The sequence below is a fragment of the Meriones unguiculatus genome, chromosome 6 (genome assembly GCF_030254825.1).
Source record: "Meriones unguiculatus strain TT.TT164.6M chromosome 6, Bangor_MerUng_6.1, whole genome shotgun sequence".
Taxonomy (NCBI): Eukaryota; Metazoa; Chordata; class Mammalia; order Rodentia; family Muridae; genus Meriones; species Meriones unguiculatus.
In genome coordinates, this window is record NC_083354.1 from 48,086,152 (window position 1) to 48,101,850 (window position 15,699).

Genomic DNA, 15,699 nt, shown 5'->3' on the forward strand with positions numbered 1-15,699 from the left:
TGAGGCAATCACATGGTACAAATATACACATGCAAGCAAAACACTCATATACATAAAATAAAAATAATTTCAAAACCAAACAATAAAGGTGGCTAGCACTTGATTAAAGAAACCTAAGGTTGACTCTCGGTCTGCACGTATGCATATATGCACAAATGCATATACAATTGGGTGGGGGTAGGGGCTGACAATGGGGGTTGTCTCAAAAAGGCATCTCTTAGGTACTCTACACAGCAGGTAAGGGAAAAAGGACAGGGAATGAAAGGTAAACAGCATATATCTATATAAGGTACTGTGGATCTGAGGACATTTCATTTTTTTTATACATGTGCTGAAAAGAAAACTGATGACAATGTTTGATTATGTAGGATAAAGGATGATATGAGAGAGCTTTAACAGGAAAAACTGAAAGTTAGATACAGCAACAGCTGAGTTAGCACATACACTTATGCAATTTAACTACAGTTAGAATCATAGCTAATAAATATTTAGCAAGTTAGAAAACTACTTTCCATACCTAGTGAGAAACACCTAATTCTCAAAAATTAGCCTACAAGTCATACTAATATAAACTAATTCTAAAGGTCTGGCATACACTGAGACAGGGAAAAGAGTTTTGCTAGCTTGAGTCATCCACAAGAAAACTATTATGGAAAGAAAAAAAAAAACCCTACCTTTAACTGTTTTTACGAATGTTTGCTTTTCTTTATTTGGATCTTTTTCATCTACTAAAATCCCATGGAAAATACGCCCAAAAGTACCTAAAAGGAAAAATAACAGTTAATGATGCCATATGATAATCTTCACAACACCACAAAGCTTTCTAGCAATATGACCAAACTGTGACAAGTACAGCTGCTGTTAATTCTCGTTCCAGAGTAAGCTGGACCAAAGCTAAAGCCATTTGTGACTGCAAAGCAGCTTGCCTTGAAAAGTCCCACATGTAAACTAAGTATATGAGAATATTTTTCATAATTTCTCTACATAAACTAGTAATATGGTCAGGAGCACTGAAGCAGCTGCAGTTATCAGCAGAGTCTCTGGCAATCGCCTCAAAGCAATGACAAAGAGAGAAAATGGCCCCCTTTCTGCTGATGCAGACTTCAATGAAGAAAGGGCTGAGGAATGCAAATCCTGGCCTCAGACAGGGGTTCATTCTATGCTTTTGGTTCTATGCCTCAGTCTCAAATGAGGTGACTGGACTCTCAGGTCATTATGGGTCAAATGTGCTCCTACAGAGCTCTTAAAGCAGAGAGAAATTATGATATTTCTATGGCGACAAAGCAGTGGTTAAAACAGAAATGTGAACATCCATACAGATTTATTAGTAATTTCCTGATTGCCGAAAAGTAATTTTAAAGAGGTTTCTAATGAGATGTTGTAAAAAAAAAAAAAAAAGACAGGTTATTCTTTTTCACAAGACCATTTTTTACTTCTTCCTTTCTTTCATAATTTAAAAGAAATGCCTGGAACAGTTTAACTCTCTGTGGATAGCACACACACCTGGGCTTTAGTATCTTTCACTGTGTGTGCTGAAGTCACTGGTGCCCGTTTGGAAGGTCCCACTGAGTCACAGACACTAACTGATACAGATGCTGTAGGCAGGAAGGGTTTGGATCTGCTTGGAGTCCTTTGCACTGTCAGAGGAGCTCCTCCCCTCCACCCCGGCTCGCAGTACAGACCTGCCCCCTTCCAGCCCTGCTCAGACACTACAGACCTCCTGCTGCCTCCTCAGTCCCATACCTAGTCCCACTTCACATATTCCAAACACAGACTTTAAAGGCAAAAGTAACTCTGGGCAAAGCCCACACTAAAGCACGTGTGTACATAGGTCACAGCGCATAACAGTTTATTCCCTCGTACCCTGTCTGCATATCTGGATATCTCTTTTTAATTCTGTCTAAGCTGACAGAAGAAAAGTGGCATGTAACTATTGTTTGATTTGTACTTATCAGACTTCCAGTGAACCTCACCACTTTTCAAAACATAGCCAGTCATGTTTTCTTTTCTGAAAGCGGAAGTTCTTTAAAAACAAAACAAAGCCAAAAAAAAAAAACTATTATGGCTCCAAAAACACCAAGGAAAACACCTGGTTCCAAGTCTGAGCAAGTAACCTGAAGTTAAGATTACTTGCTCCATCCTGTTTGGAGACTCTGGAAGCTTTAGCTTAATTGTTAACTCTGCAGGAAATGCTGTCTGGCTTGGTTATTCTCTTTAGGCTGCAGATAGATTTGAAAACTAGTTTTACTTAGAAAATGGACACAGGCAGGAACAGTATTCATATACTGAAAAACAGATCAGAAATAAAAATATGCTTCCATTAAGTAACATTCGCTTTTAAGGCATTTTAGGTTCCTCACTTAGCTGAGGCTAGCTTCCAGGAGTCCCAGCAAAGAGAATGGGTTGATGCGGACCAAAAATAATCCAGAATAAACTGCAGCGAGGAAACAAGTATCCGCTATCTGACAGTGTGAAAAGTTCAGGGCAGTATTTCACTGTTAATTCCTGTCCTCCTTCTTTACCACCTCCTTAACAAGACCCTAAAACTCAAAAGAAAGCAAGGATCTGCAAGCAGGGTGGAAAGTATATTAGATTTGTCAAAAACAAATTCTGCTAATTCTTTCACATGCACTGTTTCATCTCACCTCTTAACTAGTCCAAGAGTGAGCAAGACTACCAGACTGTAAATTCTACAGGAATTCTAAGATACTGAGTGATTTCTTTAATATCATACAGGATGCACATCCTGGGACTGGAACCTGAGCCTAACCCCAAAGCCCATCCATACACTTGATCAGCCACAACCCAGACCAGAACATATTAATTTGTATATTTTAAATACACCTGCTGGGTATTGATCACTCTAAATAAGAATAAAATACACTTATATATAACAAATACTAGTCTTCAAAATACTTCAAAATCAAGATAGTCATCAAAGCTGCTAGGACATGCTGAATAAAGTCTAAAAAAAAAAGAATTTTTTTAAGAAAACTGAAAATTTAAAGAAAATAAGTACCTTCTTGAAGTACATCTTTCAGTGTTATCCTTTCCCTGGATATTGCTATATCCTTCACCTTGGCTTTGGCCTCCAAAAGAGTGACACTTCTCAAGTCGTTCTTCTCTATCCGCAAGGTAGGATAACCTGAGGAGCCAACAAAGCCAGACCAAGCAATATAAATACCCTGCTATGACAGTGGGGTCAGCTAGTCATTTACAGCCTGATTACGAAGGGCACATAAGATGTTACATAAAGGGGCTGGAGGGATGGCTCAGTGCTTACGAGCACTCACTGTCTTGTCTTCCAGAGTACCCAGGTTCAAATCCTACATGATGGCAGCTTAATGTCTGTAACTCCAGGTCCAAAGGAGCTGACACCCTCACACAGACATATATGCAGGCAAAAACACCAATGTACATACAATAAAAATAAATTTAAAATATATATTAAGAAAAAACAGTGCCATCCACCAAAATACTACCTCTGAATGTTAAAACAAGAGATGCTAAAAACACTAATACTTTAACTTTGAATGCCTTTAAGACAAATGATACAAGGTTTGAGTTAGACTTTAGTCCCTCTCTTATTTAGTTTTCCCTCACATGATTTTTCAGTATATCATGTAACAAAAGATCTTTTCAGGTTTAAGGCAGACATTCTAAACTAATGTTTACCTTTAGGGTGGATGGTAGGGTTGGAAAGGTTGAAAGTACATGGATTGATATTATATAACCATCTCTATTACACTTCAAAAAAAAAAAAGATCTTTTCAAATGAAGAGATGTTGAAAAGCATCACTTCTAATTAATTAAATATGTCATCATATGGTATGGTGGTGCACACCTTTAATCCCAGCACTCAGGAGGCAGAGGTAGGTGGATCTCTGAGTCTGAGGCCAGTTCCAGGACAGCCAAGATTATACAGAGAAATCCTATAAAAACCAACCAACCAACCCACCAACCAACTAACCAACCAGCCAATCAATCAACCAATCATTAAAATACATCATCAATTTGATCACTCTTGTTTGTATTCACATGGCCTAGCCTGCTGATGCCATTTTGAAGTTCAAATTTAAGTTCACTCAATTTCCACCCTTTCTCAATACAATGACAACAAACATAGAATTTACAGCCTTAAATTAAAGTTTTCATGCCAAGAAAAAAATTAGGATAAAAAGAAGAACAAGTGTTGGCAAATAGAAACTAAAATGGCATTTCTAATGACCTTTAATAGATAATGGAAAGAAAGCAAGGAGGAGGGTGGGCATGGTTAGCAACGCCTATACCCAAAGAGGAGTCATTTTTGTGCTTTTAATTCCACCTTAGGTTTTCATAGTGTCTCGGATTTGTGATCTGTTCTATTTTGTTATCTTGAAAAATGATTGGCCAACATGTTTTTCAATGTTTTTTTTTTTCTGCCTCCTTTTCTTTTTGAGGCAAGGTCTCAGTAGGCAGCCCACACTGGCTCAGAACTGATGACCTGCCTCTACTTCCCAAGTACGGGGACTGCAGGTATGCTCCACTACACCCCTTTCCTTTCATTACTACTGTTTTGTTTTGTTTGACGCAGGGTCTCACTACGTAACCCTGGCTGGCCTGGAGCCCACTCTGTACCTCAGATTCAGAGAGATTCTCCTGCCTGTGTGTGCTAGGACTAAAAGGTGTGCACCACCACGCCCGGCCTTCCTTTTCAGTCGTAAAACAAATGCATATACTGGGCTGTTTAAACAGTATTTGGTGGGGGTTGGAGAGAAAGCTCAGTGTTTAAGAACACTTGTTACTCTCACAGAGGACCCCAGGTCAGGTTCCCAGCAACAGTACGACGGCTCACAACTGTCTGTAACTCTGGTTCCACGGGATATAATGCCCTCTTCTGACCTCTGCGGGCACCTCATGCACATGGTCACACACACACACACACACACACACACACACACACACACACGCAGGCAAAACGCTCATACATATAAAATAAAATAAAATAAAATAAAATAAAGGTTAACGTTTTTTCAGTGTTTTGTTTTCAGAGTACACTAATAAACGAGTTATCTGGTTCTTTATGATAATGTCCAAAATTAAGAACAAGAAATAAGTAAAGTTCACATTAATGACAAATTTTTAATATGTTAATATATTTTCACTGGCTTTCTTAAAAGAAAAATATTTAGCATGTAGTCATTGAATTATTTATTTTACATGGTCCTACTGACAAGTAAGAACTGGCTCTAAGAAGCAAAACCTGGCATGTCAACATTAAAAGCAATGGTATGCTCTTCTGAACACGAGGGACTCTCACATCTACCATGGCACTTTCATAAAGTAGGCGCTGCTATGATTTCTCTTAAGTTTCTTGTCTTCCCTTCGATCTTGCCACTGTCTTAGTGAAGGAAATAGGTCAATTATGCAGAACTGGCCTCTTTGCTCCTTGGCATATCATTTATCTTCTTCTTCTGTCCCTTTATTACATGAAGCTGCAAGTCCTTCAGCCTTGATTAAATCCAGGCTAATTATTTTGAATTGGAACATCATATCCACAGGTACAAAATATCTGGTTTTCACACTTTTTGTACTGTTAAGTTTATCAGTGGATTTAGGGGAGGATTTGAGCTAGCTAATGATAAAGCCTCCATTTCCCTTTGTTCTTAGGGTTTTCATCAATGATAATCTTTCCTAAATAAAGTATTTTGGTAAGGATTATTAATGTCATTTTTCTATCATTCCTTTCACATTTATTAGCTGGGAGCCTTCCATAAAAAAAAAAAAAAAAAAAAAGTTTGTTCTAATCAACCAGCTCGTTTCCCTGCAATGCAGTTCATTTAGCCAGCTGTCAGAATAATAAGGTTTGATGGAGCCCTAGTTATCAATTATGCTGAGCAAGTTTAACCATTATAAATTTGTGGATTGTTACTCGTCTTTTGTCCCAATTCATTGCAGTCATTATTCTCTTGTACAGTCAATGGCTCTATCCTTGGTCAGTGGGAACTTCTATCTGCAGCAACGTCCTTGATACGTTGCTCAGCTACATGTCTCAGATTTGTCCTCTTCATTTCCTGATCCAGACCCAGATTCTGCTCTTTCTCCTAACAATTCTGATTCTTTTTCATTGGAAACAGTTTAGAAAGACCACAACAGCACATCGAGAATGTGGTGGTTTGAACACAAATGGCCGAAATAAGCTTAAATCACCTCTGGGAGTGGAACTGTTTGAAAAGATTAGAAGGATTAGGAGGTGTGGCCTTGTTGAAGGAAGCGCGACACTGAGGGTGGGGGTGGGCTTTGAGGTTTCAAAAGCCCATGCCAGGCACAGGCTTGCTTTCTTCCCTCGTTCAATGGTTTTGATGTGTTTTTGTTTTTGTTTTTTCTTTCTTCTCATTTATTTGATTTGATTTACATCCTGGTAGCCCCTTCCTTCCTCCCCTCCCAGGCCTACCCTATGTCCCTCCCTCTTCCTCTTTTCCTCAGAAAAGTGGATGTCCTTTTCTCATCCACCCCAGCTCATCAAGTTACAGCAGGCAGGACTGAGCAACTTGGCCTGTGGCCTGTCAAGGCAGTCACGCCAGGGGAAAGAGATCTAAAAGCTGGCAAGTGAGTCTGTGTCCTATCCAGTCCCTACTTCCCTTACTAGAGCACCCTCTTGAAGCCTAAGCTGCCCATCTGCTATATCTCTATACAGGGCCTAGGTTCAGTTCATGCACGGTTCTTGGTTGATGCTTCAGTATCTATAAACCCTCTGGGCACTGGTTAGTTGGCTCTGTTGTTTTTCTTATGGAACTCCTGCTACTTCCAGGTCCTTTTCTCTTTCTCCCCACTATTCCCCAAGACTCCCTATGCATTGACCAATGTTTGGCTGTGATTCTCAGCATCTGTTTTGAGGCGGTGCTGGGTAGAGCCTCTCAAGAGGAGAACTCTGACAGGCTCTTAACTACAGGCTTAGCAGAGTATCTTTCATAGTGTCAGGGGTTGGTATCTCCAATAGGGTGGGTCTGTGCTTGCGCCAGGCATCAGTTGGGTATTCCCTCAATCTCTGCTCTATCTTTATCCCTGTACAACTTATAGGCAGGATTAATTTTGGGTCGAAGTTTTTGTGGGTGGGTTGGTGTTCCCTGCCCTTTACTAGAAGACTAGTCTAGAGGGTGTCCTTTTCAGTCTCTATAGCCTCTGCTACTAGGAATCTCTGTTTGAATCCCCCTCACATCCTCCCAAGAGCCTATTCTGACTTAAGTTTCCAGCTTGTCACAGAGATGTCCCCACTGGGCCTTTTATGTTTTGTTTCTCTATATTAACTGATGCCCTACTATCTCTAAATTATATTCCAACAAAGACTTCATTATTACATGTATATTTCACATCGCACTGTACATAATAAATTTGTCAACTAATTTTTATTTTTAAAGAATTACTTTAGCTGGGCAGTGGCACACACCTTTAATCCCAACACTTGGAAGGCAGATGAAGATGGAGCTCTGAGTTAAAGGCCTGGTCTACAGAGCAAGTTCCAGGATAGCCAGGGCTACACAGAGAAACCCTGCCTCAGAAAAAGCAAAATAATTACTTTCCCCAAAATACCTAACTCTGAAGTGCATGAAAATAAAAATGGGCTGAGATAGTGGCTTATATAAGGCCATTTCAAGCTACAGGCTAGAGTTCCAGGCCAGTCTGAGCGAAAAACAGTTAGAAGGAAATTAGAGCTAAAAAATGGCTCTGTACCTAAGAGCACTCAATGCTCTTCCAAAGGACCCAAGTTCAGTTCCCAGCACCCAAATCAGGCAGTTCTTAAATGCCTATAACTCCACTCCAAGAGGATCCCACACTTCTGACATTTGTGGGCACTAGCACTTATGTGCACACACATAAACACACATACACACACACACACACACAGCTGGGCAGTGTGGGGGTACACACCTTTAATTCTAGCACTTGGAAGGCAAAGGCAGGCAGATCTCTGAGTTTGAGGCCAACATGGTCTAACAGAATGAGTTCCAGGACAGCCAGGGCAATACAAAGAAACCCTGTCTTGAAAAACCTAATAAAATAAAATTCCATGCACATAACATACCAATGGTAACTAGCTTTGTACTAAGATCAGAAGACTGTGTAAGGTGGACAGCTCCATGACACAGAGCACAGCTGGCATGCTGGAGTCAGTCCCTGGGTTCAATTCCAACATCACATGAGTAAAACCAAGGCAAAGTCTTCACGTGCCCCATGAGAACATTAGCTTATTATTCCATATAACTACCTGAAGTCCTTCAGTCTGGATTTATATAAAATTGACTTATTAGCTCTTTTAATATAATTAACTATGAAAATCGCCCCAAAGCAAAAGCTAGCTCTAACAATTATTTTTGGTTTAACTATCCCAATTTATTTGATGCTCTAAGAAACAAAAATTGAAGGTCAACTTTTGCACAAGCTAGATGCATGTACATTCATCACTAACTCCACAAATACACTAACCATATTAGGGCCACAGACAGAGACCACAGGCAAACAGCTTTAGAATTAAATTAACTCTTACTGGTGATAGGAGTTGCATTGTTGGGTGTGTCAGCTCTCAGATACTGAGTCGTCTGGGTGGATGGCTGAGATAGCCCCTGGGAACTACTGCTGGCACTGATGCTGCAAATAATTTTGAGAGAAATATTTAACAAGTGAGCCTCAATGAGAAACTTCTTTTCCATACATATAAAATACATGCAGCTTTACAACCTGACTAAAGTTCTGACAGAGATCACAATTAACACATAAATCTCTCTCAGTATTTCATACTGAACTCCTAAGTGACTTCACAAAATAGGGCTCAACTTTGTCTTTCATGTGTACTCCCAAAATGACCAAGCATGTCATCAGAGCAAAATTATTCGGAACAGGGTACATCAGGGAATTATGGCTCACCTCTCTAGAAAAGAGCCCATGTCAGTTAAGCTGGCTTGCAGAAAAGGAGAAAATCAAACTCTTTTAAGCAACGGCCCAAATCAAATGGACTTTAGTCAAGTTGTCACAAACTTAATCAGTGTGTCATGTGTGTCATGTGCAGAGCAGAGAGCATCCTCTCTGGCTCATTGTTTAATCATACACATTTTTCCCTTACCTTCCCCACCCCACTTTTGGAATTCACGGTTCTCAGAAATCTAGAGAACTTGAAACATTATATTACGTCATACTTTCTAAGTAAGAGAAGACCCTGGAGGAGCCCCTGAGGGTGGTTGGCTCGACTCTTGTTAATCAGGTGTTTGTAATTACTGTAAAACAACAGTTCCCAAACACATTCTTGCATCTTTTCAGTACTCCAGGTTGCCCCTGGGCACATTTCTATCTCACTGCCTTATTCTTTTTAATTCTGTAGCCGTGAAGAAGTAAAGCAGAGAGATTCAGCACAAAGAGGAAAACCAGACAGCCAGACAGGACTTCTGTAACTACAGAGGCAGGCGTGGAGGCTCCAAATGTATTACATATGTACAGCCTTTTGACATGACTGATCTTTGTACCTCATCACTGTATTTTCAAAACCTATTTAATCTGGAACACTTAAACATGAATTTGTATTTTATCAATTTCAAGAGCCCAAACATACATGTGAAAATGTAAAGACATAAAGCACCCAAGGAATGAGTACTGTAAGCTCTATGCAGCCTTTTACCACTAATACAATTTGTAATTACCCACTGTTGTGGGTAAAGTACTGAGGTGGGTGTACTCAGATAAGCATTTGGAGAGCATCTGTGTGCACAAGACACGTTGCTCAGCATAACCTCCATGTGGAATGCTTGTTAGTCTAATGGGGTGCCCTCGACCTGCCTTCCCTGGAGATGTTCCCATTTCAGATTATAACTTTCTTCCCGTGAGCATGCAGGAGTTCTGTTTCCCAGCAACTTTGCTGAAGGAACTTTCAACTCGGGAATGTAACAAAGATTTGTCAGGCCATCATGTGGTTGGAGTTCTGGAAGTTATTAAGTAGTGATTTATGTGGGTCTACATATGTAGTTGGTCATAAGCAAATGGAGAACATAAACCTGTAAATCCTAATTGCCCACACCACCAGCTGTGCACCTTAGAAACTACTCAAGCCTTCTGGAGCCTCAAACTCTTTGGGGATAGAAGGAGCATAAAGCTCCTCCCAACAAGACTGCTGAAAGGGTTACGTGGAAGGTGTGCAGGTACAGCTCTGAGGAAACTGCTTGGCCCTCAGACACACATTATAAACTATTACTTTTCTACCATGAGCAATAGTATGCATCATATCCCCAACCTTAGAAACGATAAGGACCTACAGGGTATGTGTTTTTGCAGGGTATGTCTCAAAGACCTCATTAAAAGTCAGATTTGTTACAAGTTCAGCATTCAATGCAGAGGAGGAAAGGCTGCTTCTCAGAGGGGAAGCAGATGAGGAATGCCTCCTCAGAAGTGGAGTGAGAAAACCTACCTCACAAGATTTCTCTGAGTTTCAAACTTATATCATAAGGTAAAAATGACACAAATATTCCCTGCAAGGTATGGCTGAATTAACTTTGACAACTGAACGGTAGGTGGCACTCTTGTACCACCTAAAAATGTCTAAGAGAGTGACGGGTTAGGCTTTAAGGATATCTATGCCAGACTTTCATTTCCTTAACAGACGCAGGGTGGGAAATGCACAGGTAAGGAATGAGCAGAGCAACAGCGGAGGAAAGAATCTTTCTTTGCAACCCAGAACTTACTATTATGAGAAAAGCAGGGGACAGTCACAGACCTGCCCCCGACACCCACAAAAGCCCACACTCTCACAGCTACATCACAGGAGAAAGACATGTATATTTAACATACATATATATTTATGTACATATATATACATATATTAAATATATATATATACATATATATTTCATAGTTTAAGCCTAGTCTAAATAAACTAGATTTTCATAAGCGAGTAAGCACCCTGATTTAGGATAAGCTATGAATTTGGACAAGAATCTTCAAAATACCAAATTCTTACTGTTTTTAGTGAGTCATCTATTTATCCATTCATTCAATAAATACTTATCAATAAATACACCGTCATGTGACAGATGTGGCTCTGCTGCCGAGGACACAGCAGGGAGCGCGGGGTAGATCCCCACCCTATGTTCTAGTTACTTCTCTCTCCTTTCTCTACTCAAGGATGAAGGAGGACAATGGACATGAAGTAGTGAGTACTGAATCCAACCAGCTCACAGATCTTGTTTATTAAGGGAAGGAACGTGTACCTCATGAGTTTACCACAGTGAGGACTGAGTTTAGGGAGAGAAGGCACTCTGCTCCCTGCCTGGAAAGAGCTAACATTTTAGTTGCAGAAAAGATGGTTATGGATCTAGAGTATCAATAGTGGGTTTGGACTGGCAGACAGTCCATAACCCCAGGATGAACAAACAGAGTGAGGGGTAAAGAATCACCCAACAAGTCGAAACCAAGGATTCAGCAAATGGGTAGAAAGGGTTCAAAGTTCAAAGTCAAACAGATTGCGGGGAATGTCTTCAGTCACTAAGGATTGTGGGTTACGAGCACACATCTACCATTCCATCTTTACCTCACTGCATTCTAGCTACAGTGTCATCTCTGACTCACCCAGGTTAAGCAGGCACCTTCTGTATTCCCACATACATTATACATATCGCAATCATCAATTCTATACTATAATTACGGGCTAGCATTAAAGAGCCTCGATACCATGAAGCGTATCATTAATCTTTGTAATTATCTATCCAGAGAGTCTCTACTTGGCTGTGTGTGAGGATCATATCCAGGGAACTTTGAAGCACAGCAGATACTCAAGTGTGGAGAGAAGGCAGGTGGGAGGGAAAGATGGAAGGAGGGGGCTGGAGGAACCAGAAGGAAGGAAAGGAACAGTTTCAAAAGGCAATGGGAGCCTGGAGGCGAGTCAGGATAATGAAGATGAAAAACATATTTGACCTGTACTTCTCCCCCAGGTTATAACTCCACAAACCTACTTCTCCCCCAGGTTATAACTCCACAAAGTTTAAAAGACAAAAATAAAAAACAGAAAAACAAAAAGGCAGTAGTAACCAGGGCACCTTACAGCCCCTGGCTGGGGCTTGAATATGTTCCTTCCCCCCCATACCAACCAGTGTGCATGCATGGGGGCAGGGACGGGGTGAGGTGTGGATGACTCATGCACATGCACGTAATGTGTTTCCAAAACATGTACAATACCTGTCATCCAGTTCAATCCTTTTCATACTATGAAGGTGCAAAACGGCTAATATTATTGCTACAAGAAATATTACTGCACAACAAACCCCTACACTGATGTAAAACACACGCGTGGAAGTAGTTGGTGCTGCATGTACAGGATCATCTGAAAGAAAATGAAAAGCGCATTAGGCTTTTTAAACAGAGCTGATGGAGCGCTCTGTGACCTACACAGTGAGTACCCTGCTCCTCACAAAAAGGCCCGCATTCATCACACTCATTCTTTGAGAAAAATCAGGTAACTGCAGTGCAGGGCTCATACAAATTTTGGTGGTTTTGTTATAGTTTTAAGAAAAGACTTGAAGTAAAATTTCTGGTTAATAAGGAACCATAGCCCCTCACAAGTGGTATATACAAAATACCCCAGCACATAAGACACACAGCAGTGCCGTCACACAGAAAGCACTTCAGTAAGGCAAGGCTCTGTAGCATAGGCACAGAACAGAGAAATGGAATATACTGTCCTACACGGTAGCCACTTGCCTCCTTGCCTCTGTGGTAGGAAAAACAATTAGAATAACTTTGCCATATTCTATTTTATATCATGTTAATGAATTTACAGCTTCAAGGCTACGTACAGCTAACAGTCACCCTGCTGGGCAGACAGCACAGTTCTTTTGCTCAATAAATATTATTTTGCTTCTTTAATATTTACAAGGTCCTATCGATTAAATATGATTATACACAGTTAAAATTATTTACAGACAAAAAAAAACCTTCAGGAATAAGAAAAATAATTCAATGCACGAGTGAGTACACCACATATACAACTCTCTGTCTCTCTCACACACACACACACTCACACATACACCCTGAAGCTGACTAGAGGACAGCAGGAGGCAAACTGTGAAGGGGCTCCCAGGGACAGAGGTACACACACCATGCGCAAAGCTGGCGAGACCGTGTACTCACATCATGACCCTGTTTTTAAACTACCCAAAGAATCTGGAGTTTATCCCAAATGAGTGGGCAATCCCTGCAAGGTTTCAAGCAAAGCAGAGAAGACACAGGCGTTCTGGGTGAGCCAGCTGCAGAGGGAGCACGCGCAGAAGCAGGAACAAATGCAAGCGATACTAGGGCTGTCCAAGTAAGAGAGGCTTTTCCGGGAGCCAGTGAAGGCCAAAAGTCAGTAGATCTGAAGCAGAGTGACGAAGCTTGTAAGGCTAACAGGAAAAGGGAGCAAAGCTCTGGCTTAAGGAATCACTTGAATATCAGCTTTACAAAGTTAGGAAGGAAACAGGCTGGAGAAGGTTGAGGTGTGTTTTTTCACATGTGCAAGTGAAGTTTGATGTTATGAGCACGCATTCATGTAGAGATGTCAAGTTAAAAAACAGATAAACACCGGCACTGGAAAGGGCTCAGTGAGTAAAGCACTTGCTGCACGAGCTTGACTATCTAAATTTGGAACCTACAGAAGGCCAGATGTGACGGTGTGCACTTATAACACAGCACTCCTACAGAAGGCCAGATGTGGTGGTGTGCACTTATAACACAGCACTCCTACAGAAGGCCAGATGTGGTGGTGTGCACTTATAACACAGCACTCCTACAGAAGGCCAGATGTGGCGGTGTGCACTTATAACACAGCACTCCTATAGCAAGAAACTTATGGCCCAGTGAGCCTAGAAAACACAGCATATGGCAGAAACAAGAGACCCTGACTCAAACAAGTAGAGGACCAACTCCCCTAAATTCTCTTCTGACTTCTGTAGGCGTGGTATACACACGCATGTGTGTACACAAACACACACGCGCACACATTTTTAAAAAATATATGGAAATACAGGTTAGGTCAGGACAAGAAATAAAAAGTATAGCTTTTAAAGGAGGAGTGGTGCTTGTGTGGAAGGGACACCCAGTAAGAATTAGAGGGAAAGCGGATGTGATCAGAATACATTTTATACATACGAGAAATTCCTAAAGAATAACTAAAAATATCATGTTGGGGGATAGTCTTGTATTCAGATGCTGATTTCTGTGACCCAAGATCTGGTTGCAGTCTGCACATGGGCACTGTCATTTCTGTAAAAAGTCTCCTTTATCAATGTTAAATAAAGAATGCTCCCTAATTAGTTCTGATTAGTTAATAAAATAGCTGAACAGCCAATGACTGGGCAGAGCAGAGAGCAGGCAGGACTTCCGTGAGCAGTCAGGAAGTCGCAGGTAGGAACCAGAAGGAAGAAGGAGTAGAGAGAGAGAGAGAAGGCACCATGAGGAGTTCACCATGAGGACAGAGAGACAAAGATGGAGCAGGAATGACTAGGGCAAGAAGCAGGCATATGGCTGGGAAGGAGCCAGATTACCATAACTGAGCTAGAATAGATGAATATCTGCCTAGTTATAGTGGTTAAAGCTTGTTGAATAAATCTAATAGGGAGCTAGGGCAGATAATAGAAAAGGCCCCTACTAAAAACCATATCCAACAATATTAAAAAAAACAAAAACAAAAACAAAAAACAGGCTTATAATCTCAGCACTGGGAAGAAGGCTGAAGATTCTGAGCTTGAGGCTAGCCTGGGCTACACAGTAAGACTTTGCTCAAAAACCAACAACCAAACAAACTCTGAGTAAAGAAACAAACTCTAAAAGATTAATGCAAGAGATCAAGTGGGACCGCTAGATATGGGCAAAATGAAAACATGACTCTCAAGAGTATCCGCATGCCATGGGGGAGTTTGTAAAGTCTTGAGAGAGACAGAAAATTCCCAAGACCTGCATGTACAGGGACCCAAGCAGTGGCCTGAGCAGAGACGCCTGCTTCGTGAGCTGTCCACATGCACTCGGTGCAGTCACTCAGCTTCCAGCCCGTGTAGCCCTGCTGCTACTCCTCACTCTGACACTGACGGCTCAGAACCCTCCAGCTGCCCTTCAGGTCTCAGGCACTCTCCTCAGACAGCTCCTTCGTCAGTGTCCCTCAGAGGAGTTACATGTTCATCCTCAGTTCCCGAAGCCCCTTGTGCCCAGCTGACCACTCGGCCTACCATGCTGTCACTCGCTGCCTGTCGCCTGTTCCATAACCCCAGGAACACAGCTTAAGGGCTGGGCTGTCTGCTCAGTTTATCCGATACTCTGTCTCAGTCATATCACTCAGCACACTGTAGATTCAGTAAATGCTGAAGAGAGTGATAAAAGCTGGAAGGGAAAGAGCAAGAAGGAGACAGACAAAAGCCAAGAATATTGCTTAGTGAGAATACCCTATAAAGCACTAAAAAAAAAAAAAAAAAAAAGATAGGCACCAGAATTTTTTAAGGAAACTTGGGAAGCAGTAACACTTAAATTTTTTCTTCTCATCTTTCTCAGAGATAAATTAAATGAAATAGTGTGGCAAGTACACAGTCTCTTGTATTATTTTGCCCTTTAAAAAAAACAAAACCTACTTTGGGACAGATAGTTTGTGTTCTAAGGTGCCCTGAGTTCAATTCCCAGCACTCCAGAGGTAGAGGATGGAGAATCAGAAACTCAACAACA

General features: G+C 41.1%; 1 protein-coding gene across 2 annotated transcripts in view; it reads right to left on the reverse strand.

Annotated features, from left to right (window-relative positions):
• The window catches only part of Ryk (receptor like tyrosine kinase), a 74,909-nt gene that overhangs the window by 21,442 nt on the left and 37,768 nt on the right, over window positions 1-15,699 (reverse strand). The window contains exons 6-9 of one of the 2 annotated variants that reach the window (XM_021653252.2): window positions 12,193-12,337; window positions 8,525-8,625; window positions 3,020-3,145; window positions 675-761 (exon numbers count right to left, since the gene is read on the reverse strand). In XM_021653252.2, the coding sequence (XP_021508927.1) occupies window positions 675-761; window positions 3,020-3,145; window positions 8,525-8,625; window positions 12,193-12,337 (459 nt within the window). Of the gene's footprint in view, window positions 1-674; window positions 762-3,019; window positions 3,154-8,523; window positions 8,626-12,192; window positions 12,338-15,699 lie in introns of both variants that reach the window. The other variant, XM_060385416.1, reaches the window with a different exon arrangement.